The sequence below is a fragment of the Rosa chinensis genome, chromosome 3 (assembly GCF_002994745.2).
Source record: "Rosa chinensis cultivar Old Blush chromosome 3, RchiOBHm-V2, whole genome shotgun sequence".
NCBI classification, from domain to species: Eukaryota; Viridiplantae; Streptophyta; class Magnoliopsida; order Rosales; family Rosaceae; genus Rosa; species Rosa chinensis.
The window spans coordinates 4,548,631-4,574,665 of NC_037090.1; the positions used below are offsets into that span (position 1 = coordinate 4,548,631).

At 38.2% G+C, this 26,035-nt stretch overlaps 1 protein-coding gene and 2 long non-coding RNA genes across 5 annotated transcripts; 2 read left to right on the forward strand and 1 right to left on the reverse strand.

Moving 5' to 3' along the window:
* The first annotated feature begins 421 nt into the window (after window positions 1–421).
* Window positions 422–1,421, forward strand: LOC112194944. 2 transcript variants are annotated; one of them, XR_005808919.1, is made up of 3 exons: window positions 422–581; window positions 752–865; window positions 1,034–1,111. It is a non-coding gene; the product is annotated as an uncharacterized LOC112194944 (long non-coding RNA). The 2 variants fall into 2 exon arrangements; XR_002934214.2 differs by lacking the exon at window positions 1,034–1,111 and adding an exon at window positions 1,409–1,421 and having other exon boundaries at window positions 423–581.
* Window positions 1,422–7,352: 5,931 nt separating this feature from the next.
* LOC112193957 (RING finger protein 141) lies at window positions 7,353–19,216 on the reverse strand. Of its 2 annotated transcripts, XM_040515932.1 has the most exons (9): window positions 19,116–19,216; window positions 18,753–18,812; window positions 18,588–18,672; window positions 18,417–18,500; window positions 18,037–18,324; window positions 17,881–17,960; window positions 16,650–16,760; window positions 16,248–16,563; window positions 7,353–7,771 (listed from the first exon to the last, which is right to left on the reverse strand). In XM_040515932.1, exons 2-8 carry the CDS (start codon window positions 18,801–18,803, stop codon window positions 16,279–16,281), a joined length of 984 nt encoding a protein of 327 aa, XP_040371866.1. In that variant the 5' UTR covers window positions 18,804–18,812; window positions 19,116–19,216; the 3' UTR covers window positions 7,353–7,771; window positions 16,248–16,278. The 2 variants fall into 2 exon arrangements, with proteins under 2 accessions (XP_040371866.1, XP_040371867.1); XM_040515933.1 differs by lacking the exons at window positions 18,588–18,672; window positions 18,753–18,812.
* On the forward strand, window positions 8,656–10,092 carry LOC112193457. Its single transcript, XR_002933910.2, has 3 exons — window positions 8,656–8,883; window positions 9,421–9,605; window positions 9,730–10,092. It is a non-coding gene; the product is annotated as an uncharacterized LOC112193457 (long non-coding RNA).
* Window positions 19,217–26,035: the final 6,819 nt, after the last annotated feature.

A 26,035-nucleotide genomic window follows, 5' to 3' on the forward strand; every position in this document is an offset into this window, starting at 1 on the left:
GGGCCGGTTCGGTCCCTATACTCAGCGTGGCGGTCCGGTCCCGGTTCTTGAATATTAGTGTTTTCGGGCCGGTTCGGTCCCTATACTCACTTGGCAGTCCGGTGCCGGTTCTTGAATATAAAGTGTTTTCTGGACCGAAAAACCCGAGCTTGTGTATGTGTCGTCCAATTATTCGTTTGTTTTCCGAAGTATATTGTGTTACTATGGACACGACCACATGTGATTAGTCAGTAGACCTAAAATCTAAACCCGAGCTTCCTCAGCTAGAGAGCGATTCCGCCTCCAAGCCTCCAAGCCTCCAACTCTCTGTCTCTCTCGGTCTCTCCCAGAAAATCAGAAATCGATCTACACTTCTTCAGCCCTCAGACCCATTCAGCCCTCAGCCCTCAGCCCTCGGTCTCTCCCAGAATTCGCACTTCATAGTCAGTTCCTCACAATCGATCTCCCAGAAATCGGTCTTCCAGAAGACTCTTCCTCACTTACGGCCTCTCAGCTTGCTCCTAGCCTTGACGATCTTCTCCTTACTGCTCGCTAGCTCCTCTTCGCTTCAGGACCCCTAGATCGCCAACGCCGAGCGCAGAGTAAGCTTTTTCCCGTTCCTCATTCTTGTAAAGTCTGCGTCTTTGATTTATATAGTTATAATTGCTCAAATTCTTGTAATTGCAAAACATATAGGTCTGGGTCCGGACACTAATATCAGTTCTGTCTTCTGTGCAATTAACTCTCTCTTGCTGACTCTCATTTTGTGCAGTTGAAGGATCTTTGAGCTCTTCGAGGAAAAGTAGAAAGGGTGAGGCTAGCAAATTGAAGTCCAGCAAAGGTGCAGAAAGGAGTCCTGATCAACATCTCCATTCACTCAAGGCTGGTAAGTCTCGAACAAGTTTCTATTTTCGATTCAAAATTGTTTACCTATTTCCATCAACTAATTAATTCTCACTCCCAGCTTGCACCTGGTATGCTCATTTTGTTTCGAAATTATTGTTTGTCTCAATCTACTATAATTGATGTCTTTTGGACCCCACTCTTCATACAGACCAAAGGCAATTGAATTTTGATACAACGATGTTGAGGCAGTGACTATCAGGCAGGGTGATGTTTTGTCTCTGTAAGGTTATTCATTAGGAGATGTATGACAATTGACAAACTGTAAATTTGTAACGGGATATATATCAAGATGTCTGATTAGATATGATTAACTGTTTGATGTAAGAATACAGTGGCAAGCCCCGCTAGTCTTTTTCCATCATTCAGATCCAGATAGTTGAATGTATTCTAGATATCAGGTTTACTTTCCGTTTGTTTATCCACAAATTAAGACTTTGTTTCAAATTGAATGAATACTTTTTATGTTTGAGATCTGTTGTTTAAGAAGGCTAACATGTGCTTGTGGTTTTTCTGTCTTATTCAGGGGCTTGCTTGAGCTAAGATGACTTTCAGCTTGCTCGTTCTGGATTTCATTCAACAGAACTTGAGAATCACTTTGAACACAAATGAAGGGAAGTTGGAGCTGCTGACCCAAGTCAAGACCCGCAGTTACTGCTTTTAGCTTCAGCGATCAAGCCGCATCAGTATTAATTTTATAAAAAAAGGAAGCTGAAGTTTGCCATATTGTATCTTACAAGCTCAAATTTGTAAAAGGTCTTTCTCTTTATCTCATTATCTGCATCTCTTTTATACCATATTGCCTTATTTAGTGTCTTTGAAGAGTTTGGACTGATTTTGAATCTTTTTTATTTTTTCCCTACAGATTTGCAATGTTTGCTTCAGGAGAACTGCATTTTGAGAGAACTTGTATGTACCAAAATCTGAGGGTTTCTCTTCCTTCCTCTCTTAATTATATCTGTTTTTTTTTCTTCTTCTTCCCTTTACAACTCTGACCCTTTACTGCATTTTGAGAGAACTTGTATGTACCAAAAGTTCTGTTCTATATTTTTAATTTTTAATTTTCTAATCCCATTATCAACATCATTTTTCCACTCTTTTATTCTATTCTGTTCTGGACTGAAATCAGTGAAATGTGTATGGATGTGTTTTTATAGTTTTACTCTTTCATTGATATTTGAAGAGGGAGGACTGGAGGAGCAGCTGCATAGCATTGAGCATGGCAGCATGGAAGTTTGGTTGTTCACTTGTTGTCTTGTCGAACATTGTTTTGGTTTTTAATTTGTTATGTTGTTAAGACAATATGTGTATGTGTTGGTGAACTTACCGTGGAACTGTGTTGATTGAATGATTACGGAATGGTTGATTGAATGATTGTTATTTGCAAGATGGTTATATACTTTTATTTGCAGCCTTGTTGGTAGTGCAGATTACAGAATGGTTTATTGGTTTTATTTTCAGCATTGTAGCCTTGTTGCTAGTTCATATTGCATTACTCTTTATACTCTCTAAACAGAAGCAAGTCAAGCAGCAAAATGCAGTAGTGCTGCAAAGATTGATTGGAACTGGAAACCCGAAAACGGGCCTGTTTTGTCCCTGTCCGGGTTTATCTCGGTCCGGTTTTATAACGGTCCCTATCAGTTGCAACTGAGGTCCCGGCCCGACGTAAGATTTCCGGTCCCGGTCCCTGTAATACCATTGCCGGTCCGGGTTTAACCTGGTCCCTGTTTTGTGCAATTGCAAGACCGGCCCGAAATAAGCCTGCCGGTCCCGGTCCCGGTCCCTATAAAACCGGTGCCGGTCTGGGACCGTGCCCAGGCCTACATTTTACTCATGCCTTGATTTTAACCATCTTGAATTATGATGTTGTCTATAGTATTTCCCATATGATCAGTGCCATCAGCAACAGTTGTTGATAAAGTAACTGCAGAACTGGAGTCGTGTGGATTCCATTGCTTAACAGCGGCCATTGGTGGACAAGGTGTTCAAGTTTTCTTGGGTGGTTCATCCTGAGGTGATTAGTAAGATCCAAGCTCAATTTTTAACTGATAGAATACAATTCACTCCGTTGTCTGTATATTAGTTAGCTTGTTGTATTCTGCATAGAATACAATTCACTACGTTGTCTGTACAAAGTTATTGATAGAACCAATCAGTATTTACGAACAGTAACCGTATATATATATATAATCTAAATCAAAAATTGAATATATAATAATAATGATTGAAATCAAATAATCTTTAATTCGAAATTGAATCACTAACTTGATCAGATAGAGGCCTGCGATGCAGTGACCTAAGACAGAAATTCGCCCCTACTTGTGCTGTAGTTTCGGACGTCTATCTAGAGGATACAACTATCTGGTACAAGTTCTTGCACAAGAACTTGACCCTGACGAATTCTACTTTATGTTTCTCAGAATAACTTTTTGGGGGAGGAAGAAGAAGATCGATCGATCGATAATGACGACCGAAGGTCGTCCTTATATAAAAGCCAAGATGAACAGTTGCGTCGGCAGTTGTTTGACGTTGTTTGATTCCATCTATTGCAACTGTTGGATTTTATCCGAAAAATTGAACAGTTAAGCAAAAATAAAATCAGATTTAGTCAAACCGAGCCCAAGAGCCCAAGGCCCATCTTTGACTTAATATATATATATATATATATTTCTCCATATTCCTATGGAAACCCAATAGGAAAGCCCACCGAAGCCCACACTTTGACTTGTTGCCCATTTAATTCTATTCATGGGAAACTCCCTATAAAGGCCATTAGCCTTTAAAACTTCTTCCATGTGGGACTTAAGTCCCACAAGTTCCAACAATACCCCACATTTTCGATTCAAACCCTAACAGTTATTACAAAAATGTATATGAGAGAATTTAAAACCACCTTTGGCATGAAATTCAAAATAACGTACCCTACAACTTAATTGGAGAATAAACTATAACTAATTCTTAGTAATCAGACAAAATAAAATAAAATAAAAATAGATTACATCGATTATTGATGAGCATAACATATGCAGCAAATTCTTTAGGATTGGTTAGCTGATCGACTAATGCCATAAGTCAGGGGGTTCAATGAGAGCACTGCCTGCTTCAGGAGGATTTAAATGATGCACTTTGTCAAATATCCAAGTGGCTTCAGTACTTTTGCAGATATAATGCTCATGCTTTGAGTCTCGATAAACAAAGATCGTGTTTGCAAATTCTTTAGCATCTCGCACCGCAGGAACTACAACCGATCCAACACCATCGCTAGACAAAATCATTACTCGATTTCGCAAGTTTCTAATTCGATTCCATTTTTTACGTGACGGATCCAACCGGAATATGTGACAATAACTGCTAGTGTCATCAAGAGAACAAATTGCTAATAAGAGATCCCCATCAGCCTCAACTAAGTAGAGATCATCATTCTCCTTCTTTCTTAAGGAAGAGGAGGAGGAGGAGATAACGAATGGCTCACTTTGTTTAACATCATCAGCTTGTCCAATGGCTTTCTTAAGACGCGACAGAAAGCTCCGTCTTCTAAATGTGAAGACATGCAATACGATCGAAATCCCGTCTGAAAAAACGCAATAGAAAGCTCCGTCCATATATGCCACATCAAATAGTTCCATGTCACAGTGTATATCCTGATCTTTCCATTCGCCATCTTGCAGATTACAAGTATATATGCTGCAAATTTTTCGTGGGTTAGATGATCTACCACACGCTACAAAGATATGACAATCATTGGGACAAGTTGGATTTGTTGTAAACGTTGATGCTACTATTTCGTAATTGAGTGAAAAATACAAATCTTCAGGTAACTCGATGATCGCCATCTTCTCACGAAAAGGATTAAAAAAAAAGAATGAGGTACTTGCCAAAATAGGATTAATACACTCATCCGTCGACAAAAGCAACCAGCCATTTTTTGAAGCATGTGCAGTGGGGTCTCTCTCCAATTTTTTCGGTAAGACTTCTGCATAGGAGTATAAAATTTGTTTGCACCAGAAATCGGAGAACTGACACTTCAATGCTGGTAAGTTTCCATTGCAAAACAACTCGTATTCGCCGTTAATTAGCCATGGCATACTTGAACGACGTCGAACTCCTGCACGAAAGCTAGATTGTCTCCAAGTTTTGCTGACGGAACCAAAGTGAAAAAGATTGATATCAGCAGTGATTGGTGTAGGTGAGAGACGTTCAGCAACTGAGGTTAAGATTTCAATTGGCATATCGGACCACGAACGATCATTAGTGTTTGACATAGTGCAATTGCAGGGAAATTTACCCGATCGATCAGTTTATGCGTAGGGCTTGCATATATAGGGTCGTGCTCATCACTCCTTGGTCTACTAGGGTTAAGGTTTTGCCGGGTCTTGCTTGGAATCCTTGTCTGATTTGGGATCCTTGTGCGATTTGGACTCCTTGTATGTGGTTTACGTTTGTAACAACAAATAGTGGAAAGCAAATCTCATGGAGATTTCAAAGGATTTTTTTTTTTTTTTGGAAAGATATAGTAAATTTTTTAATGGCACGTTCAAAGAGAAAATTATATCTTCTTTAGAAATTTAAAAAAAAAACTGATTCATAAAGATGTTTTCCAAAAAAATTTCCCAATTGGGCTGGGATTAGGGTTAACGGTGTGTCTCATTTCCAGCTCTTGCACTCTATCATGTAAGCAAAGAAAAAAAAAAGTTGGCAAGGACATTTAGGTTTTGCATGTGGTTTAGCAAGGCCGGCTCAACTAAGAGATGCATTTTTAAGGAACGGGACAAGTGAATCTGACAGCTAAAAATAAGTGCATAGTTTTAAGTTGTTATAATTTCTACTTTTATATTTAATACATGGGGTTGAGATGCATTTGTTCCTCATAGTCTCTTAAAACTGTTCCTTGGGTGAGCAAATTTGGTGGTTTAGCCAAGTCACGGCAAATCCATATAAAAATGCTTATTGTAGACCACAATTTATCTGGAATATGACATTTCCAAAACTTCTCAACTCACTTAGTACGTGTGGAATGTTAGAATGAAGTTTTAAAGTTGCTTGAATTTTATTTTCGAGGTCAGAAGTGGAAAATAGTGATGTCACGAGTTCACAACATTTTTCAATATTTTTTTTGAATTTCTGAATTATTTGTAGATTTAACTGAAAAGTAAACTTAAATGCAGACGTGGCTGTGTGAGGAAGCAATCCTAGAGAAATTCTTATATAGGGCACCCCCACCACGTCACTTATACGACCATCCATTCCTGAACTAACATGTGTGATTTTTTTCTTCCCACACCAGCTTGCTGCGAGAAAGGCTCCAAAATTTCAATTAAAATTTCAATATCCCACCAAGTGTTCTGGCTGACTTAAAATTTCTAGGTAGAACAAACACCGTCTCTTTCCTCCCTCCCAATTCTTTGTCTTCCCCTCCTTTCCGTTCCATTTCCAGATTCTCCCAAATCAACCTTTTGTTGACCCCTTGGTTCATTCTCATCGGTAAGTTATTCTCTTTTTATTGCTGAATTTTTGTACTAATTCTTATATATCTTCATCAATCTTTTTTTTTTTTTTTTGGTGAGTATTTCGTGTCAATGGGGTGGAGAAGAGAATATCTTACCGATGAGAATGAACTACGGGGTCCAACCCTAGTTTGCATTAGGTGATGTATATGTAAATCAAACCCTGGCTAGGAAAGTGGACCATCTAGTTTGTAGTTTTGTACTGAATCAGATCTAGTTTTAATCAAATTAGCAATTAAATTTGTTTACCCCAACAATAGATGTTTGGCTGAGTATGTCATGTTTTGAAGCCAAGCATGCCTAAGTAGCATATTATACTCCTTACCATTCAAAGAACAACCCCAAAAACATGGTCCAATGAGGGTAACCTTTCCAAACTTGACGGAAGCATATCGCCATTCTGCATTCCCCTTCTTCGACGGGTCATTGTACGAGTTTATTTGGTGACTAATGAGGCCATACTCGTTGAAGAATTAAAATGATGCCTCCTTCTAAAAGTCCTTCAAAAAAAAAAAAAAAAATTCTCCCAGATTCATCATAATCGGTAATTCAATATCCATGCCAACCAGATTGGAAAAGCTTTCCCCCTTACTCATACCAATATCTCCCTTGGCAACCGATAAAACCCCCCATTGGATTTGAAGAGAGTCAAGAGCACAAGAAGATGAAAAGCGCTTACAATATCAGTTCAGCAATAAACAATCCGAATGTATTAATTGATTGCAGAGAAACAGGAGGGAATGAAAATAGAATTAACAAAAGTACTAGGCACACAACAAGGCAAGCACTTTTTCACTGAGAATGAGAAAGCGAGGAAGTGAGAAAACAGGGTTCTTGTTGACATTAACAAATCAATATGCATTCAAGTGTGAAGAAATGGAATAAAACATTCCAGTTCTGCACATTTTTTCTTTCTATTGTTAATAACCAGCTCATATCTTAATGATCTACTAAGCAACCTTTATTTCCAAAAAAAGAAAGAAATGCTTATAGCTGTGGTTCTTATATATGTCATATTATAGCTGTGGCTCTTATACATGTCACATTATAGCTGTGGTTCTTATACATGTCATATTTTCCGTGCTAATCATCATGCTTCTTAGTAGCATTCTAACTTTAATCTACCAAAATACTACAACCAGTTAGAAGCGTATGCTCGCTCTCTCATCAATCAACAGGGTTGGAATTCAAACCCAACTCTCATTTTAATCTGGAAGAGTACCTATTTCAATAAAATCCAAATGCAGTAAATCTCCACAGTCAACACCAAACAAATTCATCATCATCAATAGCAAAATACAGCTTCCTCCAAAATGCTGCTTGATCCATCTGCACAACGTCTCTCTTTTCCATCCATCCCAAATATTTCCTTTCTTTCTTCGAACCTGAAACAGGAACTTTCCCTGGTCAATTTCGAGTATCACGCATTTTAGAGCATTCAAAATGAAATTTCAACACAAAGATGTATATCATAGTTATAACTCAAATTCCCGAAAATAAAATAAAAATAGAAAAGCTTTTTGCATAACCTAGGAAATCTTAATCTATTAGGCGTACTGGATGCATAACGAAGACCTTAAGAGTTCCAGACTGAACCCTCCCATCCCAGAAAGACAATGATGAACAGCGTATTCTTATCACTTGCATTTGAGAAATGGGTTGTTGCAATTTCCCCTTTAGGGTTGTCCTAAACCTGAAACCCCCTTGTTCAAATTGCTCCTCATGGTCCAATTCTTAAGACTGCAAGGAGGGAGACCCCTAAGAATGCAAACTCTTGCATGCTTTTCTGAGATTAGTCTGCTCCAAATATTGCACACTTTCCATCATCACCTATTAAAAATCCCAACTTTTAAGTAGAAGGAAGTTTTGGCACTGCTGGTTTTCTTTCTCAAAACCCAAGCATAGGAAAAAGGGAATGAAGGGAAGGTTCTCAAATTCGTTTCTGAAGTGTGAAATGCTCTCATGTCTCAAGCTTTTTCATATGAGTCAGGACAGGAATGACTAGCATTTTAAGTGGGTATCAGACGGTTCAAAGTGTTCAAATGCTTGATCAGTAAAACAGTAAAACTTGGTGGTTGTTGTAAACTATTATGGCTATATCATGTAAATTGTTGTATATTAGAAGATGCTTTCCTAGTTTTAGGGGATCCATGTTTTAGGGAGGACTTTAAGGGTCCTTGTTTTATGGAGGACTTTAGGCTATATGTTCCTTGTCTTCCACTATATATGTAGTCCATTTCTCATACATGGAAGAAGAGAAAAACAGAAAATACTACACCTATTATCTGCATCTAAACTCTCTCTCTCTCTCTCAAGTTCTTTGAAGCAAAGCTCTCTCCATTTTCTGAAACACTTTCATTTTACAACACGTTATCAGCACGAATAGCTCTAGGATTCGGATTGCAGATTGACAAGAGAAGAGGTGAATAACTCTTGGGTTGCAGAGAAGAGGCAGTTCATCATTCAATCAACATCACTCTACAAGCTCTACAACCAAGTAGGTTTTTCCAAACAAAAAACCTATTTTGCTGTTTCATTTTACCTTCTGATCTCTGTGTTCCAGTATTTATTTAAAATAGTATTTCAACTCCAAAATTCACCAAATTTTGTATGCTGGAGCCCTTATATGTTTAGTGCATCTCTGTAAATTTTCATATTTTTCTGGGTAGTTTTGCTTAGTGTTTCAGTTCGCTTTTCGACTGTTGTTCAGTAGGAACTGCAGTCACGATTTATGACTTTTGTTGAAGCATCTAGTTTAACTTAATCCTCTATGAGAGACACTTACTTCTCTTGCATTATAATTGGCATGATTGAAAAAAAAGGAAGAGGAAAATCAATAGCTTTTATTTTAGCTATCAATTCATGTATATTGTGACAAATATCTATATATACTTGTTTGGACTTTGTGATAATGATACATTTTTCCTTCATTATTTATTATAATAATGTTTTGTGGTGTTACCTGCTCATATTAAATTTAAATATTTTACCCACTTAAATTCTTTGCATTAGAATATATATGTACGGAATGCAGGTACTTAACGAACCGGAAGTTCACACATAAACATTGAACCGGAAGTTCACACATAAACATTGAACCAAAAGTTCATACATAAATGTTGAACCAGAAGTTCACATGTATCGAACCTGTAGTTTCGACAACACTGAAAGATTATGAACCTTTCCAAGTAGGCTCATCCAACTAGATGCGATGTCTAGGTAAGATTCAATGAGGCTGTGTACTTAAGCGAGCCTCGCTCCACCTAAACCTCATCTTCTTACCTGGTCGTATTCAATTGGAATTACCGAAAGGACTAAGTAATAACTTTTCATTCCTTGGCAGACCAGCTTGAGCCCAGCAGGCCCATTTTCCTTCCGCAAGACCGAGCAGCCCAACAGGCCTCACACACTATTTGACTAGTGCATGAAAGCCTGGGTCACGAGCTTGCAGCTAAGCCCCGTACGTAGGCTTTATTATCAATCCCACTCTTTCTTTGGTCCAGTAGAACCAAATAAAAGGAAAAATGATTTGATTCTACTGAGATTTGAACTCAGACAACGTCCATGTCATTATGGCTATTGTAATAAATTCACCATATTTCATATGTGTAATTAATTGCCAGAAGCATTTATTCACATAATTGTGTGATAATTAATATGTTATTTTACTAGCATGCAATTAATATCTCAATTGATTTGTGATTTCCATTTATTCAAATTTGTGAGATATTATTTCAATTTGCTCTATTTAATATTATTGCGTTACTTGTCTAAATTTTCGCACTAGAATATATGTGTAGAAAATGCAGGTACCTAATGAACTAGAAGTTATAAATGAACCAGTAGTTCATACACATATCTAACCTGTAGTTTCGATAATGTCATTTAAGAAACTTGAAGTTTCCTTAATAAATTCACCACACATGATAAAACCAGTAGATTTTACGTGTTTAATCCGATTTTCCATACCATGTATAGAACCTAAAATTCCTATTAGTTGCTTATGGACGATATTACCCAAAGCACTAAGATTATTTGTTCATTTCCTGTAAGACATGTCAAATCTCAACAAACTTGACTTTGTTGCTTTGGAGGTTTCCGGAAGAAACTATCTAAAGTGGACTCAAGATGTGATAATTCATCTAACTGCAAAGAAGATGAGATCAATAATCATTGTTGACAATGTCGCCAGAGAGGCTTTTAAGGCGAGTGCCATAATTTTCATAAAGAAACATATAGAGAAAGCACTCCAAACTGAGTATCCGATCAAGATGATGCACAAACTCTTTGGGTCGCTCTGGAAGAGAGATTTAACCATTAAATGACCACTTTCTTGCCTGAAGCAAGATATGATTGGCAGAAGGGAAAATAACCCACATGACCGTCAGTCAGGTGGCCAAGGCCCAAGAGGCCAAGGAGCACGTAATCCAGCTCCACATGGCCAAGGCCCATGTAGTGAGAATTGTGATGCCCTAACTCAGCAAGCCTGAGTTGAAAGGAACACTGGTCTGGCTCGTCGCCACCAAAATTAGCATGATCTTTGTCATCGATGTGGAGGAATTGACTACTGGTCCCGCACCTGCTGTGCGATAGCCGAAGCAGTAGATGAGTATTACGCCAGTCGCGGAACTCGAAATACCAACTTTGATTAAGGGTCATTTTCTATATAAACCACACTAGAGATCATGGATTTTCAGGCAAGTACTATACATACCGAGGATTAGAAACTCGAAGACATGGGTATGATTGGCCCCATGTGCCATATCTAATGAATGATGTTTCAATTTTCGGATTTTGGTGATTTATGTTTTTCGATACTTTGGATTAAATGTGGTTTTGTTCGAATATATTTAATTCAATAAATTTATTTATACATGTGATCCATTGAATTAAATAAATGAATAGGCATATTCAGTGGGGAAGTTTGTTGTTTGGCTAACAGTGCTATTACGCACACCATACTCCGAGATCGGATATGTTTCAAACTTATTGTCTATGCATACCTCTGTGACAACCGTATCAGGCCGATCCAACCTGATAGAGGGCTATGGCAAAGCCCACTTTATGTTGTCCAATGGTACTGAATTTACCATTAATGAGACCTTATATTCTCCATGTTCCAGAAGAACGTTATTGAGTATTAAGGATATTCGAACCAACGGTTATCACGTTGAAACCCCTGAGAAAAATGAGTGTAATATCTTTGCATAACCTCTGAATGTGCGGCCAGAAGCGTATATTGGAGAAATTGAAATTTGTTAGCCAGAAGCTAATCAATTCGAGCAACTACTTGCTATGGCATGACCATTTGGGACACCCAGGTCAAAGTATGATGCACCGCATCCTCAACTTATCACACGGGCATCCCCTTCTGAATAAGGGTCTTGTGTTTAGTAACACTTGCTCGTTAGGAATGTTAAACTCTAGACCATCGTGTGCAAAGACTAGTATATATACACACCATTTTTCTGCACAGAATGCAAGGAAAATTTGTGGACCTATCCAACCACCATGTAGACCATTTAAATATTTCATGGTTTTGGTTGATGTATCGACAAAGTGATCACATGTTACACTATTGTCCACAAGAAAATGCTGCTTTTGCTAAACTCTCGCCCAGATCATGAAATTGTGGCTCAACACTCGGATTATCCCATAAAGTCCATAAGACTTGATAATACCGGAGAGTTTACATCGAAGTATTTCGATGATTATTGCATATCCTTTGGGATTGATGCTGAACATTTAGTTCCCTATGTTCACACCCAAGATGGTCTCGCAGATAGAATCTTGGTAATGCGCACCAAGCTTCTAAATTCTGCATGGAGCTATGCAATCTTGCATGCAGCTACGTTGGTCCCGTTGAGGCCCACTGCTACCAACCTTACTCCGCATTACAGTTGGTGACTAGGTAGGAACCTGATGTTTCGCACTTACGCGCATTTGAGTATGTAGTCCGCGTGCCAATTGTGCCGTCACAACGTACAAAATTGGGTCCTCAACAAAGGATGGGCGTGTATGTCGATTATGAATCTCATCCATTATATGCTCTTTAGAGCCCTTGACAGGCGATCTCTTTACCGCTAGATTTGCGGATTGTCACTTTGATGAGACAGTCTTCCCGCCGTTAGGGGGAGATAAGAACGTTACCGTTCCTGATGACCGACGTGAATTGACGTGGAATGTCCCCACTATGTCTCATCTTGATCCCCGAACCGCACAATATGATAATGAAGTGCGGAGAATTATAGATCTACAGAGTATAGCCCAAAATATGCCAGATGCTTTCTCTGATCTAGCTAAAGTGACGAGATCATATATACCTGCTACAAATGTGCCTGCAAGGATAGACGTCCCTGAAGGATGTGTCGTCCCAGATGGATGAGGTACGACCATGGCGGCTAACCAGTCATATGTCCCTGCCCAGAAGTGAGGTAGACCATTAGGTTCGAAGGATTCTTATCCCTAGAAGAGGGTAAACTTGGCACAAATGAATCCTCTTGACATCGCAATCTCAAACCTATTCATCTCATGAGGTAAATCCGGATTATGGGTCTGTCCTAGAAGAGATGATGTTGGGGGACGCTCTAACATTTGAACCCACTCCCAAGAATAGAGAAATCTTGGTAAATTTTGTGAGATTTGGAATTGGAATGAGATTATCATTGATGATATATTAGTATTTGCGGTGGCCACCGAAACTATAATATGCGATGATCTCGAACCTTGCTTTGTTGATCAATATCAATGAAAAGACGACTGGCCAAAAAGGAAATAAGCAATCCAGGTCAAATTAGATTCCTTGACAAAGAGAAAGGTGTTTTGGGCCTGTTGTTCCTACACCTTCCCATGTTAAACCTGTAGAATTTAAATGGGTATTTATAAGGAAGCGTAATGAGAAAAACGAGATTGTGATACACAAAGCTCGTCTAGTAGCGCAAGAATTTTCTCAATGCCCTGTGATTGATTACGAGGAGGCGTATTCTCCCATAATGGACGTCATAACGTTCCACTACCTTATCAGTTTGGTAGTTTCCGAAAAACTGAATATGCAGCTTATGAATGTGGTCATAACTTATCTCTAGGGGGATCATAATACAGAGATATACCTGAAAGTTCCTGAAGGACTTAAGGTACCCAATGCAAATAGTTCTAGACCACGGAACGTGTTCTCCATTAGTTTTGAGGTGTTCACTTTATGGATTGAACCAATGTAGACGGAGGTGGTATAACCGTCTAAGTGAATATTTGATCGGGATGGGATATGTGAATAATAAACTATGTCCATGCGTGTTTATTAAGGAAACAAGTTCCTGGTTTGCAATTATAGCGGTCTATGTCAATGACATGAATTTGATTGATACTCCTGAAGAGATCAAGGAAACTGCAAAGCACCTGAAGTTGGAATTTGAGGTGAAAGGCCTTGGGAGAACAAATTATTGTCTCGACCTGGAGCCCGAGCACAGTGCAGATGAAATTTTGGTCCAAATTACATCCAGAAGATGTTAAGATGCTTTAATGAGGATAAAAGCAAGCACACCCATGGTCGTCTGAAGCCTAGAGAGAATCGTATCGTCCTGCATATGATAATGAAGAGATATTGGTGCCAGAAGTCCCATATCTAAGTGCAATAGGCGCATTATTGTACTTGGCTTAATGCTCAAGACAAGACATCTCATTCGATGTGAACTTGTTAGCTAGATATAGCTCTGCGCCAACACGCCACCACTGCAATGGCATAAAAGACATTTTTCGCTACCGTAGAGGTACGGCGGACATGGGCTTATAGTATCCCTATGCATCAAGGAATTGATCAAACCCATTTGATCCTTAGAATGAGCCTTGTTGGATATGCTGATACAGACTATCTATCAGACCCGCACAAGGCGCGTTCCCAAACTGGTTATGTCTTTACCATTGGGAATACTGCAATTTCTTGGAGGTCTATGAAACAGACCCTTGTTGCTAACTCTTCGAATCATGCTGAGATTCTAGCCCTTCACGACGCAATACGTGAATGTATATGGTTGAGAGCCATCACAAAGCATGTTCAAAGCACATGTGGACTGCATTCCACCACTGATGAACCAACCACTACCCACGAGGATAATGCTACTTGCATCGAGTAAATGAAGACAGGTTACATCAAAGGAGACAAGACCAAACATATTGCACCAAAGTTTTTCTTCAATAAGCAACAACAGGAGCATCAGAAGATTGAGGTCAAGTAGATTCAATCTGAAGACAATCGTGCAGACCTCTTCACTAAGTCACTACCAAAGTCTACATTCCAAAAGCATGTACAAGGTATCTAAATTACCTAACATGTAATTTTCAGGGGGAGTTGAATCAGGGGAGTATCCAGAAGCATACCCACTTGACCATCGTGTACTCTTTTGTCCTTCGTCCAGGGTTATTTTGTCCCACTGGGTTTTATTACCTGGCAAGGTTTTAACGAGGCACATCTTTAGCATGGTCGCCCCACTTATACTACATCCTGAAGATGTTTTGATTCAACATATATGCATTTGCTCATCTTTTCCCTTCGACCACGGGTTTTTCCCACTGGGTTTACCGGGCAAGGTTTTGGTGTAGCAACTCTAAATGCATCCCTCTCGTAGACATACTACCTACTTATGATGTTAATAAGAAGACTCCACTTATCTCCGAAGCTGTGATATTATTACTCCACACTCATGCGCGTTGTGCTCTTTTTCTCCTTCGACCAAGGTTGTTTTTTCCCACAGGGTTTTTATTACTTGGCAAGGTTTTTGACGAGGCAACTTAAAAGCGCACAGCCTAGGCAACACTATTGACATGAAATATCCAAGGGGGAGTGTTGTAAACTATTATGGCTATATCATGTAAATTGTTGTATATTAGAAGATGCTTTCCTAGTTTTAGGGGATCCATGTTTTAGGGAGGACTTTAAGGGCCCTTGTTTTATGGAGGACTTTAGACTATATGTTCCTTGTCTTCCACTATATATGTAGTCCATTTCTCATACATGGAAGAAGAGAAAAACAGAAAATACTACACCTATTATCTGCATCTAAACTCTCTCTCTCTCTCTCAAGTTCTTTGAAGCAAAGCTCTCTCCATTTTCTGAAACACTTTCATTTTACAACAGTGGTGACCATTTGTTTCAAACTAGTAACCATTAACAGAAATAACTATCCTGTAGTGAGAAAATGAAAAATAGCGTAGCAATGCAACTATAATGAGCAAACCTTTTCAGACTAGCTAGCCAAACACAATTCACTGGGAAGAAGCCAAAGAAAAAGAAGAGAAAAAACTGATACACAGGCACAGTAATGGGTTCTGCATCCATCTCGTGCTCAACCAAAAGAGCATGAATGAGAGGCTAATCTTACTATGATGGTATGGAGCATAAACTTAAATGATGGACAAATGCCAAAACCACCCCTACTTAACAGTGAAAATGTATGACAATGTTCTATTACATTTCAAGCTCTCCATCCCAAATTATGTGCAAACAAAAGCAATTATGCTAGAGTCTAGTAAGCAGTACTACGCACTGTGAAAGGGTTTTCAGAATTATGATACACAATCAATATATAATAGAATTATGTGAACACGATCTTTAATTTAGGGTTCTGAAGAGAATTGAAGCTCAGGGGCTAGGATTGATAGCATTTAAATTTTTAATGTCTGCATATGAGTATTCATACTCAAAATTGTAATTCGATGTTCTGCTGCTCAGCTCTTAAATTACCTATTTAGTGTAATAATACCATGTGATCAAATTAAGCTTTAACTGATGTATTTACATTGATCGTGGTCTTAGGTTTAACTAATTAAGAAACAGATACAAATATGTCTAATGAAAAGCCAAGGTACCTTCCCATCAAAAGCTATCTTCCTTTTGCAATCAAATCCTAGGAATTGCAAAGTTCTTCACCACCTCACGGCAGAAGGGACACCGCATGTTCTGATGCTGAATCTTTTCTGCACATGGTGAGCAAATAAGATGACCGCAGGGAACAAAGGCAGTGTCAACTCTATGACCAAAACAAATGGTGCAGTCATCTTCGGGCAAAGGTGGTGCAGAAGGCTGTAAAGATGTCTGTCCAAAATGGTCCAATGAAGCTTTGAGTGCCATCTCTATATCAGAGGGATCAAAGCCATCATCCACCACAGAACCCAAACCAATAGCCTGAAACATTCAAACAAACAAAAGATGGCGTGTAAGAAGATTATAATCACCATTCCTCTTTCTATTAGTGAGAAGTCACTAATCACCATTGAAGGCTGTGAAGATGGCTGTCCAAAATGGTCCAGTGAAGCTTTGAGTGCCATCTCTATATCCGAGAGATCAAAGCCATCATCCACCACAGAACCCAAACCAATAGCCTGAAATATTCAAACAAACAAAAGACGACATATAAGAAGCATATAATCACCATTCCACTCTCTATTAGTGAAAAGTCACTAATCACCATTCCTTTCTGTAAGTGTAACAGTATCACTAATGACTAATCACCATGATCAGTTTCTAATAGAGATCCCCTGTTGATATTTGCACCTAATCTTGCTCTGCTAATTTGAGTTATGTAAACTCATATAATTTCAGTTTTTGAAATAGTTTTTAATACGAATGGTCATAGAAAACACATCTGATGAGTATTTAGAATCGACCTAGATTTTCCCACCCAGTAATTAGATGTTGATGACTTTGCCATGATAAAAGTAGATTCAATGATTTCTAACAGATTGAGATTGTTATTTTAAATATAGTTCATCCCACCAAATTGGTATAAAGCCTATCTAACTATCAAATTCTAAAAGCCAATTTATCTGTTTCAGAATTACAAAAGAAATGACCCAAAGAACTTTCAGATTCCAAAATGTATAATCAAAACTTTGATTAATGCAGTGAGAGTGTGAGACTACTGATAGAGTTTTAAATTGAATTGCCTAGATTTCAAAAGGTTATGTTTTCCAACCGGATTCTATCACTGAATGCTGATGCACTATCAGGTGGTGAATCGTGAAAAATGCAGCAAGTCAAAAGTGGACTTAATAATTTCCCACAGATAGACAGCTTGTTGCATAAAATATCATAAGTCGAATCCCACACAAAACGTATCATTGAGTAAAGTGCCCCCTGCGGCCTATGCACTCAATCTAAAGAGACATAAAGACCATCTGAATATTCTAATAACAAAACAAATTGATTCATCAAGGGCTTTGTCAATGTGATGAGAAATGACCTTCTCAATACCATGAGTAGTAGTACCAAAAGGAACAAAATAACCCATGACATTAATTTTAAGAGCCAAAATCTTTTTCCAGATTTAATAAGGATATTATCAGCTCATCCTGATCAGTTAATTTCATTGAGTCATGACTCTAAGAACTTTCAGCTACTAAAATTTTAAAATGTAAAAGTGTTCAACAGCTTCAGATTGTTCAAAAGAACTAACTATAGTGTACTGGGAGTGTGAGACTACTGAGTTTTAAATTGAATTACCTCATTTAACTGGTTGCAAAACCAGTAGAATATCTCTTTGCTACCCAAATATGGAGGTTCTGCTGGTTCCAGCAAGGAAGCTACAAAAGGTAAATAAATATATAACCAAACTGTATGTAACAGAAAACAGAACAATCAAAATTTATTCTAACTAACTCTCCAATCCATCTTTGATCCGTAACACAGATCCTTCCTGCTTGAAAGTAGCCTTGCCCCATGCGAAATACACATCTGGTTCCTTGCCCTGGACATTCATTCGACTCTTGCCACCATAAAATATAGCAATCCCACGATTTTTGACTGAAAAGGTAGCCCAAACGTTGAATCTCCCCACAGAGCTTGAAGTGTACAAAAACTCGCCTTCAACTTCTTTATAACCAAGCTTAACTAAGGCGTCCATTGTCTCAATGCCTCTTCCAATGTCATTATCTCGAAAAATTTCAGCTGAAAAGAAAAACAGTAGAATCATGGAAAACTCTAATTATTTTCTAGCTATGAAAATGAAAACAATAAAAGCATAGAGCAAGGATAAAAACCTCCATTCTTAAGCAACAACTCAATCATATCGGTGTGCTGGTTCCTTATTGCACACTCCAACAGCCGGAACCCACACTCAGGACCTAAAGGATATGAAAAAATTGTAAATATCCTATATAGGTTTCTATCAAAGCAAACATATGATTACAATCAATCAAGCATAAACTGACAGTAGTTATTGGCAGTTTTGTCGCATTGAAGGCCCTTTGAAGTATCTGCATATTCCTTTGGAGTCAATGATGCCCCTCTAAAACACTGAAGTTCATATTTTAATTAGAAAAAAAAAAATTCTCCAAAGTCAAGAAACTGAACTAATAAACTAGATTTCTAACTACCTTTCTTTTAGACACGATGTTGTGTTTTAAAGCACAGCTTTTGAACCACATTTTGATATCCTGCTCCGAAATGAATCGCATATCAATCATAGTAAAACCACACAATTACAAACTTGAATCAAAAACTGGTTTGACAAACCTTAATCAATCTGAGTTTGTAGACTCACACAATTACAAAATTGAATCATGAACTAGTTAGCCAAACTTTAATCAATCCGTGTTTGCAAAATCACACAATTAGAAACTTCGAATCATAAACTAGTTCGACAAAACCTAACCAATCCGATTCAGACACACAATTACAGAGAGCCTTGGACTAGTTCCTGAGTGTCACACACTAGTAGGAGGTACGAGGGAGCTCACCACCAGTTGTCGACGACGGCGCGCACGCCTGGGAGTTCACCTCGATATGCGGCTCAGCTCAGCGAAGATTTTCGAGTGCGGAGAATGTCGAGGCAATTTTCTCACAAAAATAAAATGGGGGGAATATCGAGAGTTTGTTTGTTTTGTTGGCCATACTACGTCATGCCGTATCCAATTCAAATGTGTCGTTAGAAAAAGAGATTTGTTCCCACTATATTTAATAAACCTAATTAATTAAAAGGTGTTGACTTGTTTGAGTAAAAAGAAAAGGAAATATACAAACTAACGAATTAATATATCATTATACATTATAAGATATTAATAAATAGTTTTCCTCATGATAATTACAGTAACAAACTAACGAATTAAGCGAAAGAGATGGTGAGAGGGCCTCCGAAACTTGCGGAGCGACTCGGTAAGACGAAACCTAGGTTTCGGTATGGCGGCGGGGAGTCTTGTGCTCTCCTAACCAAGGAGAGGCGAGACAACGGCACCTATTCTCTGCAATTCTCTCCCTCTCTTTCACTCTATCAACAACAGAAACGCAGAGATCAGCCAAGAATGAAGGAAGGGAAAAAGGATCACTTCTATCACCTCACCGCGTTTTATACCCAGGCCAAACGGCAAACCGCAATTAATCAAAGAATGGAGAGTAAAACCGTAATTTCACAATTCGGCTCGGCTGGAGCCGGTACTGTTCATAAGCCGATAAACAGTTAACTGAGAATTAGAAGATTATAAATTTTACCTCATGAGAGATTTAATCACGCCAAGTATGTGGGGCATGATGATGTCAACATCTTCTTCCTACAAGCAGCAACAAAAGCAAGTTTATTATATTTATAAAGGGTTTTCCCGCTATGCCCTTCATAGGTAAAGATAAATCATATGCATTTTCTATTTATTTAGAAGTATACCAAGTGAACTGGTCCATTTCCTAGACAAATCGGAGATGTGAGAGTAAGCAGACATAAAGTGCTTATAGACATGACACCAACAACTAGAATAGAGCCAGCACATCAGTTGAACGGTTGAACCATCAAATTAGGATTGATACTTCAGTTAATTCTATGTCAAATTGATGTCTAACTAGGATGGCAAAACATGAATCAAGTCACTAATAAAGAAAACTCATACAAGGACTACAAACTTGGATTTCCCTTCTCAACCAACTTTGAAGCCAACAGTTTAGCTGAAGATACTTAAAGGACTTCCAATACCGTGATACATCAAAAATGTCATCTAAGAAACCTGATTGAAGAAAACAAAAGAAGTTACATATGCGGGTAATTAACAGTGATTGCAGGGAAATACAATAATAACAAACAGAATCCATAAGTTATATGACAAGCAGCACGACACCTGGTTCAGTATAATAGATACTTGCGAGCACTTGATAAGACAAAGCTGCAGACACCGAAGAAGTAAGTAACAATAGTAAGTTTTCTACAACATAAACGCAATATAAAATGAAAAAAAGAGCAACTGAAGGATACCAATCCCCTGAATCCTGGTTGATGTAATGCTTTTGAAACAAACATCCATCATATCCATGCATGTATAATCGAAAAATTATCTGTCTGCAACCATTTACCGAAAGTCAGCCCCTTAAATTAACTTAAAAGTGCTAAGTTAATTTATATCTAGATATGGTCAAATTACAGCTTATATATCTATAGTATGCCGTTGACACCAACTTCTTATATATCTAGGATGGTTTGCTAGCTAGGGATCCTGTGGTTTTGAGTAGAGTAGGACGGGTATTACTGCAAATTGCCGATGCACATCCTGTCAGACCAGCTCAGTTGATCATTGCTGAAGACTGTTTCCAGCTTTCAAGCATTCCAAGTGATCGAGTAAAACAAGTAATTGTTCACTCAGTTGAGAAGTTATCTGGGGGTAAGCGAATTGGATTGTTAATTTATTTGAGGGGTAGCTATATGCATCTTTATTCATACATTTCCAGTACTACAAGACCAAATATACCATCTAGCTTGCGTCTATTGGATATTTTATCACCTGAAAATAATCATTACCATTAGTTCTTCAATAGGTCGTCTTGCTGAGATACGATAAAGACACATTTGTATTAATGCAAAGAAGTTCACTAGCTTATTGTACCTTCTAATGCAGGTCAAGTTTTAAAGCAAGCAAACCTTGGGGATGTCGTGAAGGACAAGGTTCCAAGTTTGAACTGTTTCTTCGATAAAGGAAAGGCAAGTCACGAGGATAACATACCATCCTTAGCAGCCCTATCAAGTACCATGCGAACACTCCTAAGGTGATGATAATTTCATGGACTTGAATGTCATTATGATATTTCTGGATATAGATTACTGAAATTCAATGTATCTGTGGTTATCATTGAGAGGATAGGCATGAATTCAAGAACAACCATGGTGAATGGGTCATTACAGTCAGACCTGATTTAGGTCCTGGGATATCAGAACGTGTATGGGAAGCTGTCAGGGCAGCAGATGAAAATACCGGTGTTTATCACTCCGTGAAGTCCGAACTATGTGCTGCGCTTACTGAACTTCTTGGGGTATTCTCTCTTTTGCACACAACAATTTACTGTTGGGACAAGATTGAACTATGCATTCAAATTTGTACCATTCTTGATGAATTTTTGTGCATGAATCAAAGACGTTCTGTAAGCATTAAAATATTGGCAAGGAGAGGTAATATCCCATTGAGACAAATCCGGGTGAGGAAGAAAATCTTGGAGAGGTAATATCCCATTAAGATGGATCCGAGTGAGGAAGAAAATCTTGGAGAGGTAATATCTCCTTGAGATGGATCCGAGTAAGGAAGAGATTGTTAGTATTAAAATGTTGGCATTCTTAACTAAACACAAAACTCTACCCAAAGTCCCATGTGCAACCAAATACGTACCAAATTGTTTAATTCTATGGCTTTGGAATAATCTGACAAAGCATGAAATATGCTTAAACTGTAAGTGTGTCAGTTCCTCTTCAGCATGCTGAAGGATACCGCGGCATGGGCTCTCTCTCTTGCTTGTACTTTCTTATCTTCCTATTATGGAATCCTTGCTGTCCGCTCAGTGTAATCATGAAGACCTTGCTGTCTAAGAAGGAAGTGGGAAGTCAGTGCCTCTGCATCTCGTGGCCACACTTCAACCAAACTGAAGGAATCTTGGTGATTGCTTCCTCCTATATATATAGGAGTTCTGTGGTTCTTCTCAGCATTGAAAATAGTTGTTCTTTTCAATCCCTTTATTGTAAAGGAGTCGTTCTCTATGTATTTCTATTTTGTCAAACTGGTTTGTTCCAGGATTGAGAACAGTTTGAAAAACATCTAGTGAGTCTGTCCAGATAGGATTGCCGCGGTCAGTGCAATCCCAGAGTTGTAAACAAGTAAGTCCAGGAATGATTGTCGCGGTCAGTACAATCCTTGTGTTGTGACTTGTAATCTGTTTTTCACTAGTGATTTGGTTTGGTCTTTCAAGAGTTAAAGGCCACGCAGATGTTTTCCCTCGATAGGGTGTTTACTGCGTTAACAAAAATCTGTGTTCTTTATTGCTTTAGTTGGTTTGTTTGATTGTTCAATACATTCTATTCAATATCTACTCTCAGGATTGATCACCCAGTTGCAATCTTAGAGAAAGTTAATTTTTGTGAGTCTATTCACCCTGTCTAGGATCTTCAATTGGTATCAGAGCGGGTCGCTAACCTGTGTTAGTGTGTTCCTCTGGACTCCTAGAATGGATCGTGATAGAGTCTCTAGTTCCATTAACTCTCCTCCATATTTTGATGGGAAAGATTACTCTCAATGGAAAGTAATGATGATGGCTTTCCTGCAATCTCAAGAGGATAAATTATGGAACATTATAGAGAAAGGTTGGATAGAACCAACTAAAAGGGAAGCTGAAACTTCAAATCTTATTCCTAAACCAAGAGGTGAGTGGACTGTTGCTGAGCAATCTGATCACAAATGTGATACTAAAGCTCGTTATAGCCTTTTCGCTGCCTTGTCGGATAAGGAAAGAAAAAGAATTACAAATTGTCCAACTGCTAAAGCTTCTTGGGAATTACTTCAAACCACTCATGAGGGTAACAAAAAGGTGAAAGCACAAAAACTTCAAAGCCTTGTGCTCGAATTTGAAGAAATGACTATAAGAGAGGATGAATCTGTTGATGACTTCCATAGTCGCCTCATCAATGTTACCAATCAATGTCATGGGTTGGGTGATCCTATTATAGAACATAGAATTGTGAAAAAGTTTCTTCGAGCTCTTCCTCCTAGTTTTGAGGCTAAGCAAATTGCCATTGAGGAAGCTCAAGATCTTGATTCATACTCATTAGATGAGCTTGTGGGAAATTTGAAAACCTTTGAGTCAAATTAAAAAGAGAAAGGGTAAGAAAGAAAAAACAATTGCTCTAAGCACTTTGAAGAAAGAGGAAGACCTTTCTGATTTTAATCTAGAAGAATTTGCTCTTCTCACAAAACAGTTCAAAAAATTTCTTAAATCTGCAAGGTCTCTCCCTTCTAGCTCTAGAAATTTTTCTAGTTCTACTTATTCCAAAAGAAATCAGAATGATGATGTTTCAAATGACAAATACTCAAAGTCCTCAAAGTTTCTTCAAAAGAAGTCTTTTGGTGAAAAACCAAAATGTTTTGAATGTCAAGGATATGGTCATCTTGCTGCTGATTGTGCAAGCAAAAAACTTAAGTCTCAATCAAATAGAGCTTTTAAAACCTCTTGGAGTGATAGTGAATCGGAAACTAAGTCCGACCATGAAGAGGAGGATGTTGCCCTTGTTGCTACCACTCAAAATGAGTCCTCAGATGAATCTGATGATGATGAGCACTCTGAGGAGGTAGCCTCTAACAAGTTCGAGCAACTGTACAAAGCCTCAAAAATAATGATTGGAAAGATTGAGGAATTGAATAATCAACTTGCTGTTTGTGAAAAAGAAAAAACAGGGATCGCAGAGAAGTTTCAATCCTGCAAGAAGAAGTGGGAAATTGAAAGAAATGCATTGGTAAGTCAAGTAGAGACTCTGCAAGAGAACTTGAATGCTCAAATCAGGTTAGTTAATTCTCTAACGTCTGAAAAAATCTCTCTTGAAAAATCCTTACATGATTCTCAAGAAAAATTTTCAAAATTTTCAATTGGATCTGATAAGGTTTCCAAAATGATTGGAATGGGCAAAGTTGATAGGGATAAAAGGGGTCTTGGTTTTCATTCTGGAGAAAGCTCCTCTAAAACGCCAACTATTTTCGTGAAAAGTAAATTGTTGCCTAAAGAAACTGTTCCTAAGTCATCCAAAAGATTCATTCCCATTTGTCACTATTGTGGTATCTCTGGACACATTAGACCAAGGTGTCTTCGACTCAAAAAGGGTCCTCAAAAGTCTACTGGATCTCATGAAAACTCTTTGCTTCTTTCTTTACAGTCATCTCTGGAAAGATCCTTGAAAGATTTTGGAAGGATTGCTAAACTTGTTGCAATCCCTAGAAAAGAAAAAACTGTTTGGAGAAAGAAAAATAAGTCATTTCATCCACTTACCCCTGCTGATTCTGAACCCTCTGAAATGTGTCTTATATCCTCTTTTTCTTTCTCACAAGTTGAAGAAAATGATTCCATTGCTACATGCTTGGTTGCTCTTACTGCTCTTTCATCTAGAAGAGTTGATACTTGGTATTTGGATAGTGGGTGCTCTAGGCACATGACAGGTGATAAAAACTGGTTCTCATCTTTCTATGATGAGGTTATCAATGGTTCTGTCACTTTTGGTGACGGAAAGAAAGCAAAGGTTGTGGGAAAAGGGATTGTAACTGCTCCTGGTATCCCAAATTTAAAAAATGTGTTGTATGTTGAAGGACTCCAAGCTAATCTTATTAGTGTGAGTCAATTGAGTGATGATTTTGAAGAGGTTAGATTCAATAAGCTGAGATGTCTTGTTCTTGATGGTAAGGGTAAGAGTGTCATGGGTGGACTACGATCCAAAGATCATTGTTATTGTGTTAATGCTAATGATTCTATCTCTTCTCAGATTTGTCTTAGTTCCTCCTCGACTGAAGATACTCTCAATCTTTGGCATAGACGCCTCTGCCATGTGAACTTCCAAGACTTGGTGAAGCTCTCCACCAAAGAAGGGGTAAGAGGTTTGCCCAAATTGAGTGGGAAACCAACCGGTATGTGTGAGGGTTGCAAGCTTGGTAAGCAAACTCGTTCTTCACATAGGGTCACTAATTATGTGTCTACTTCACAACCCTTAGATTTAATGCATATGGATCTGGTTGGACCTGTTCAAACTAAAAGCTTAGGTGGTAAGAAGTACATGCTTGTTCTAGTCGATGATTTTTCTAGGTTCACTTGGGTGAAATTCTTGTGTGAAAAATCTGATGCTTTTGACAACTTTCAAAACTTAAGCAAAATAATTTCAAATGAGCAATACTCTTCAAATAAATGCATTGTAAGACTTAGAACTGATCATGGAACTGAATTTGAAAATGCTTTATTTGATGAGTTTTGTAATGATATGGGAATTAAGCATGAGTTCTCAGCTCCCATAACTCCGCAACAAAATGGTGTTGTGGAAAGGAAAAACAGGGTTTTAATTGAAATGGGAAGAGTTATGTTAAACTCTGCTGGTCTTGCTCATACTTTTTGGGCAGAAGCAATTAGCAATGCTTGCTATACCATCAATAGGGTCATCTTTCGATCAGGAACTGAAAAAACTCCTTATGAGATTTTGAAAGGAAATAAACCAAATGTGAGCCATTTGAGAGTGTTTGGTAGCCCTTGTTACATCTATAGGGATAGAGAATATCTTGCCAAATTTGATGCTAAAAGTGACAAAGGAGTCTTTCTTGGTTATTCATTGAATAGTAGAGCTTATAGGGTTTATAACAAGAGAACTTGTTCTGTGATGGAAACCATTAATGTCTCT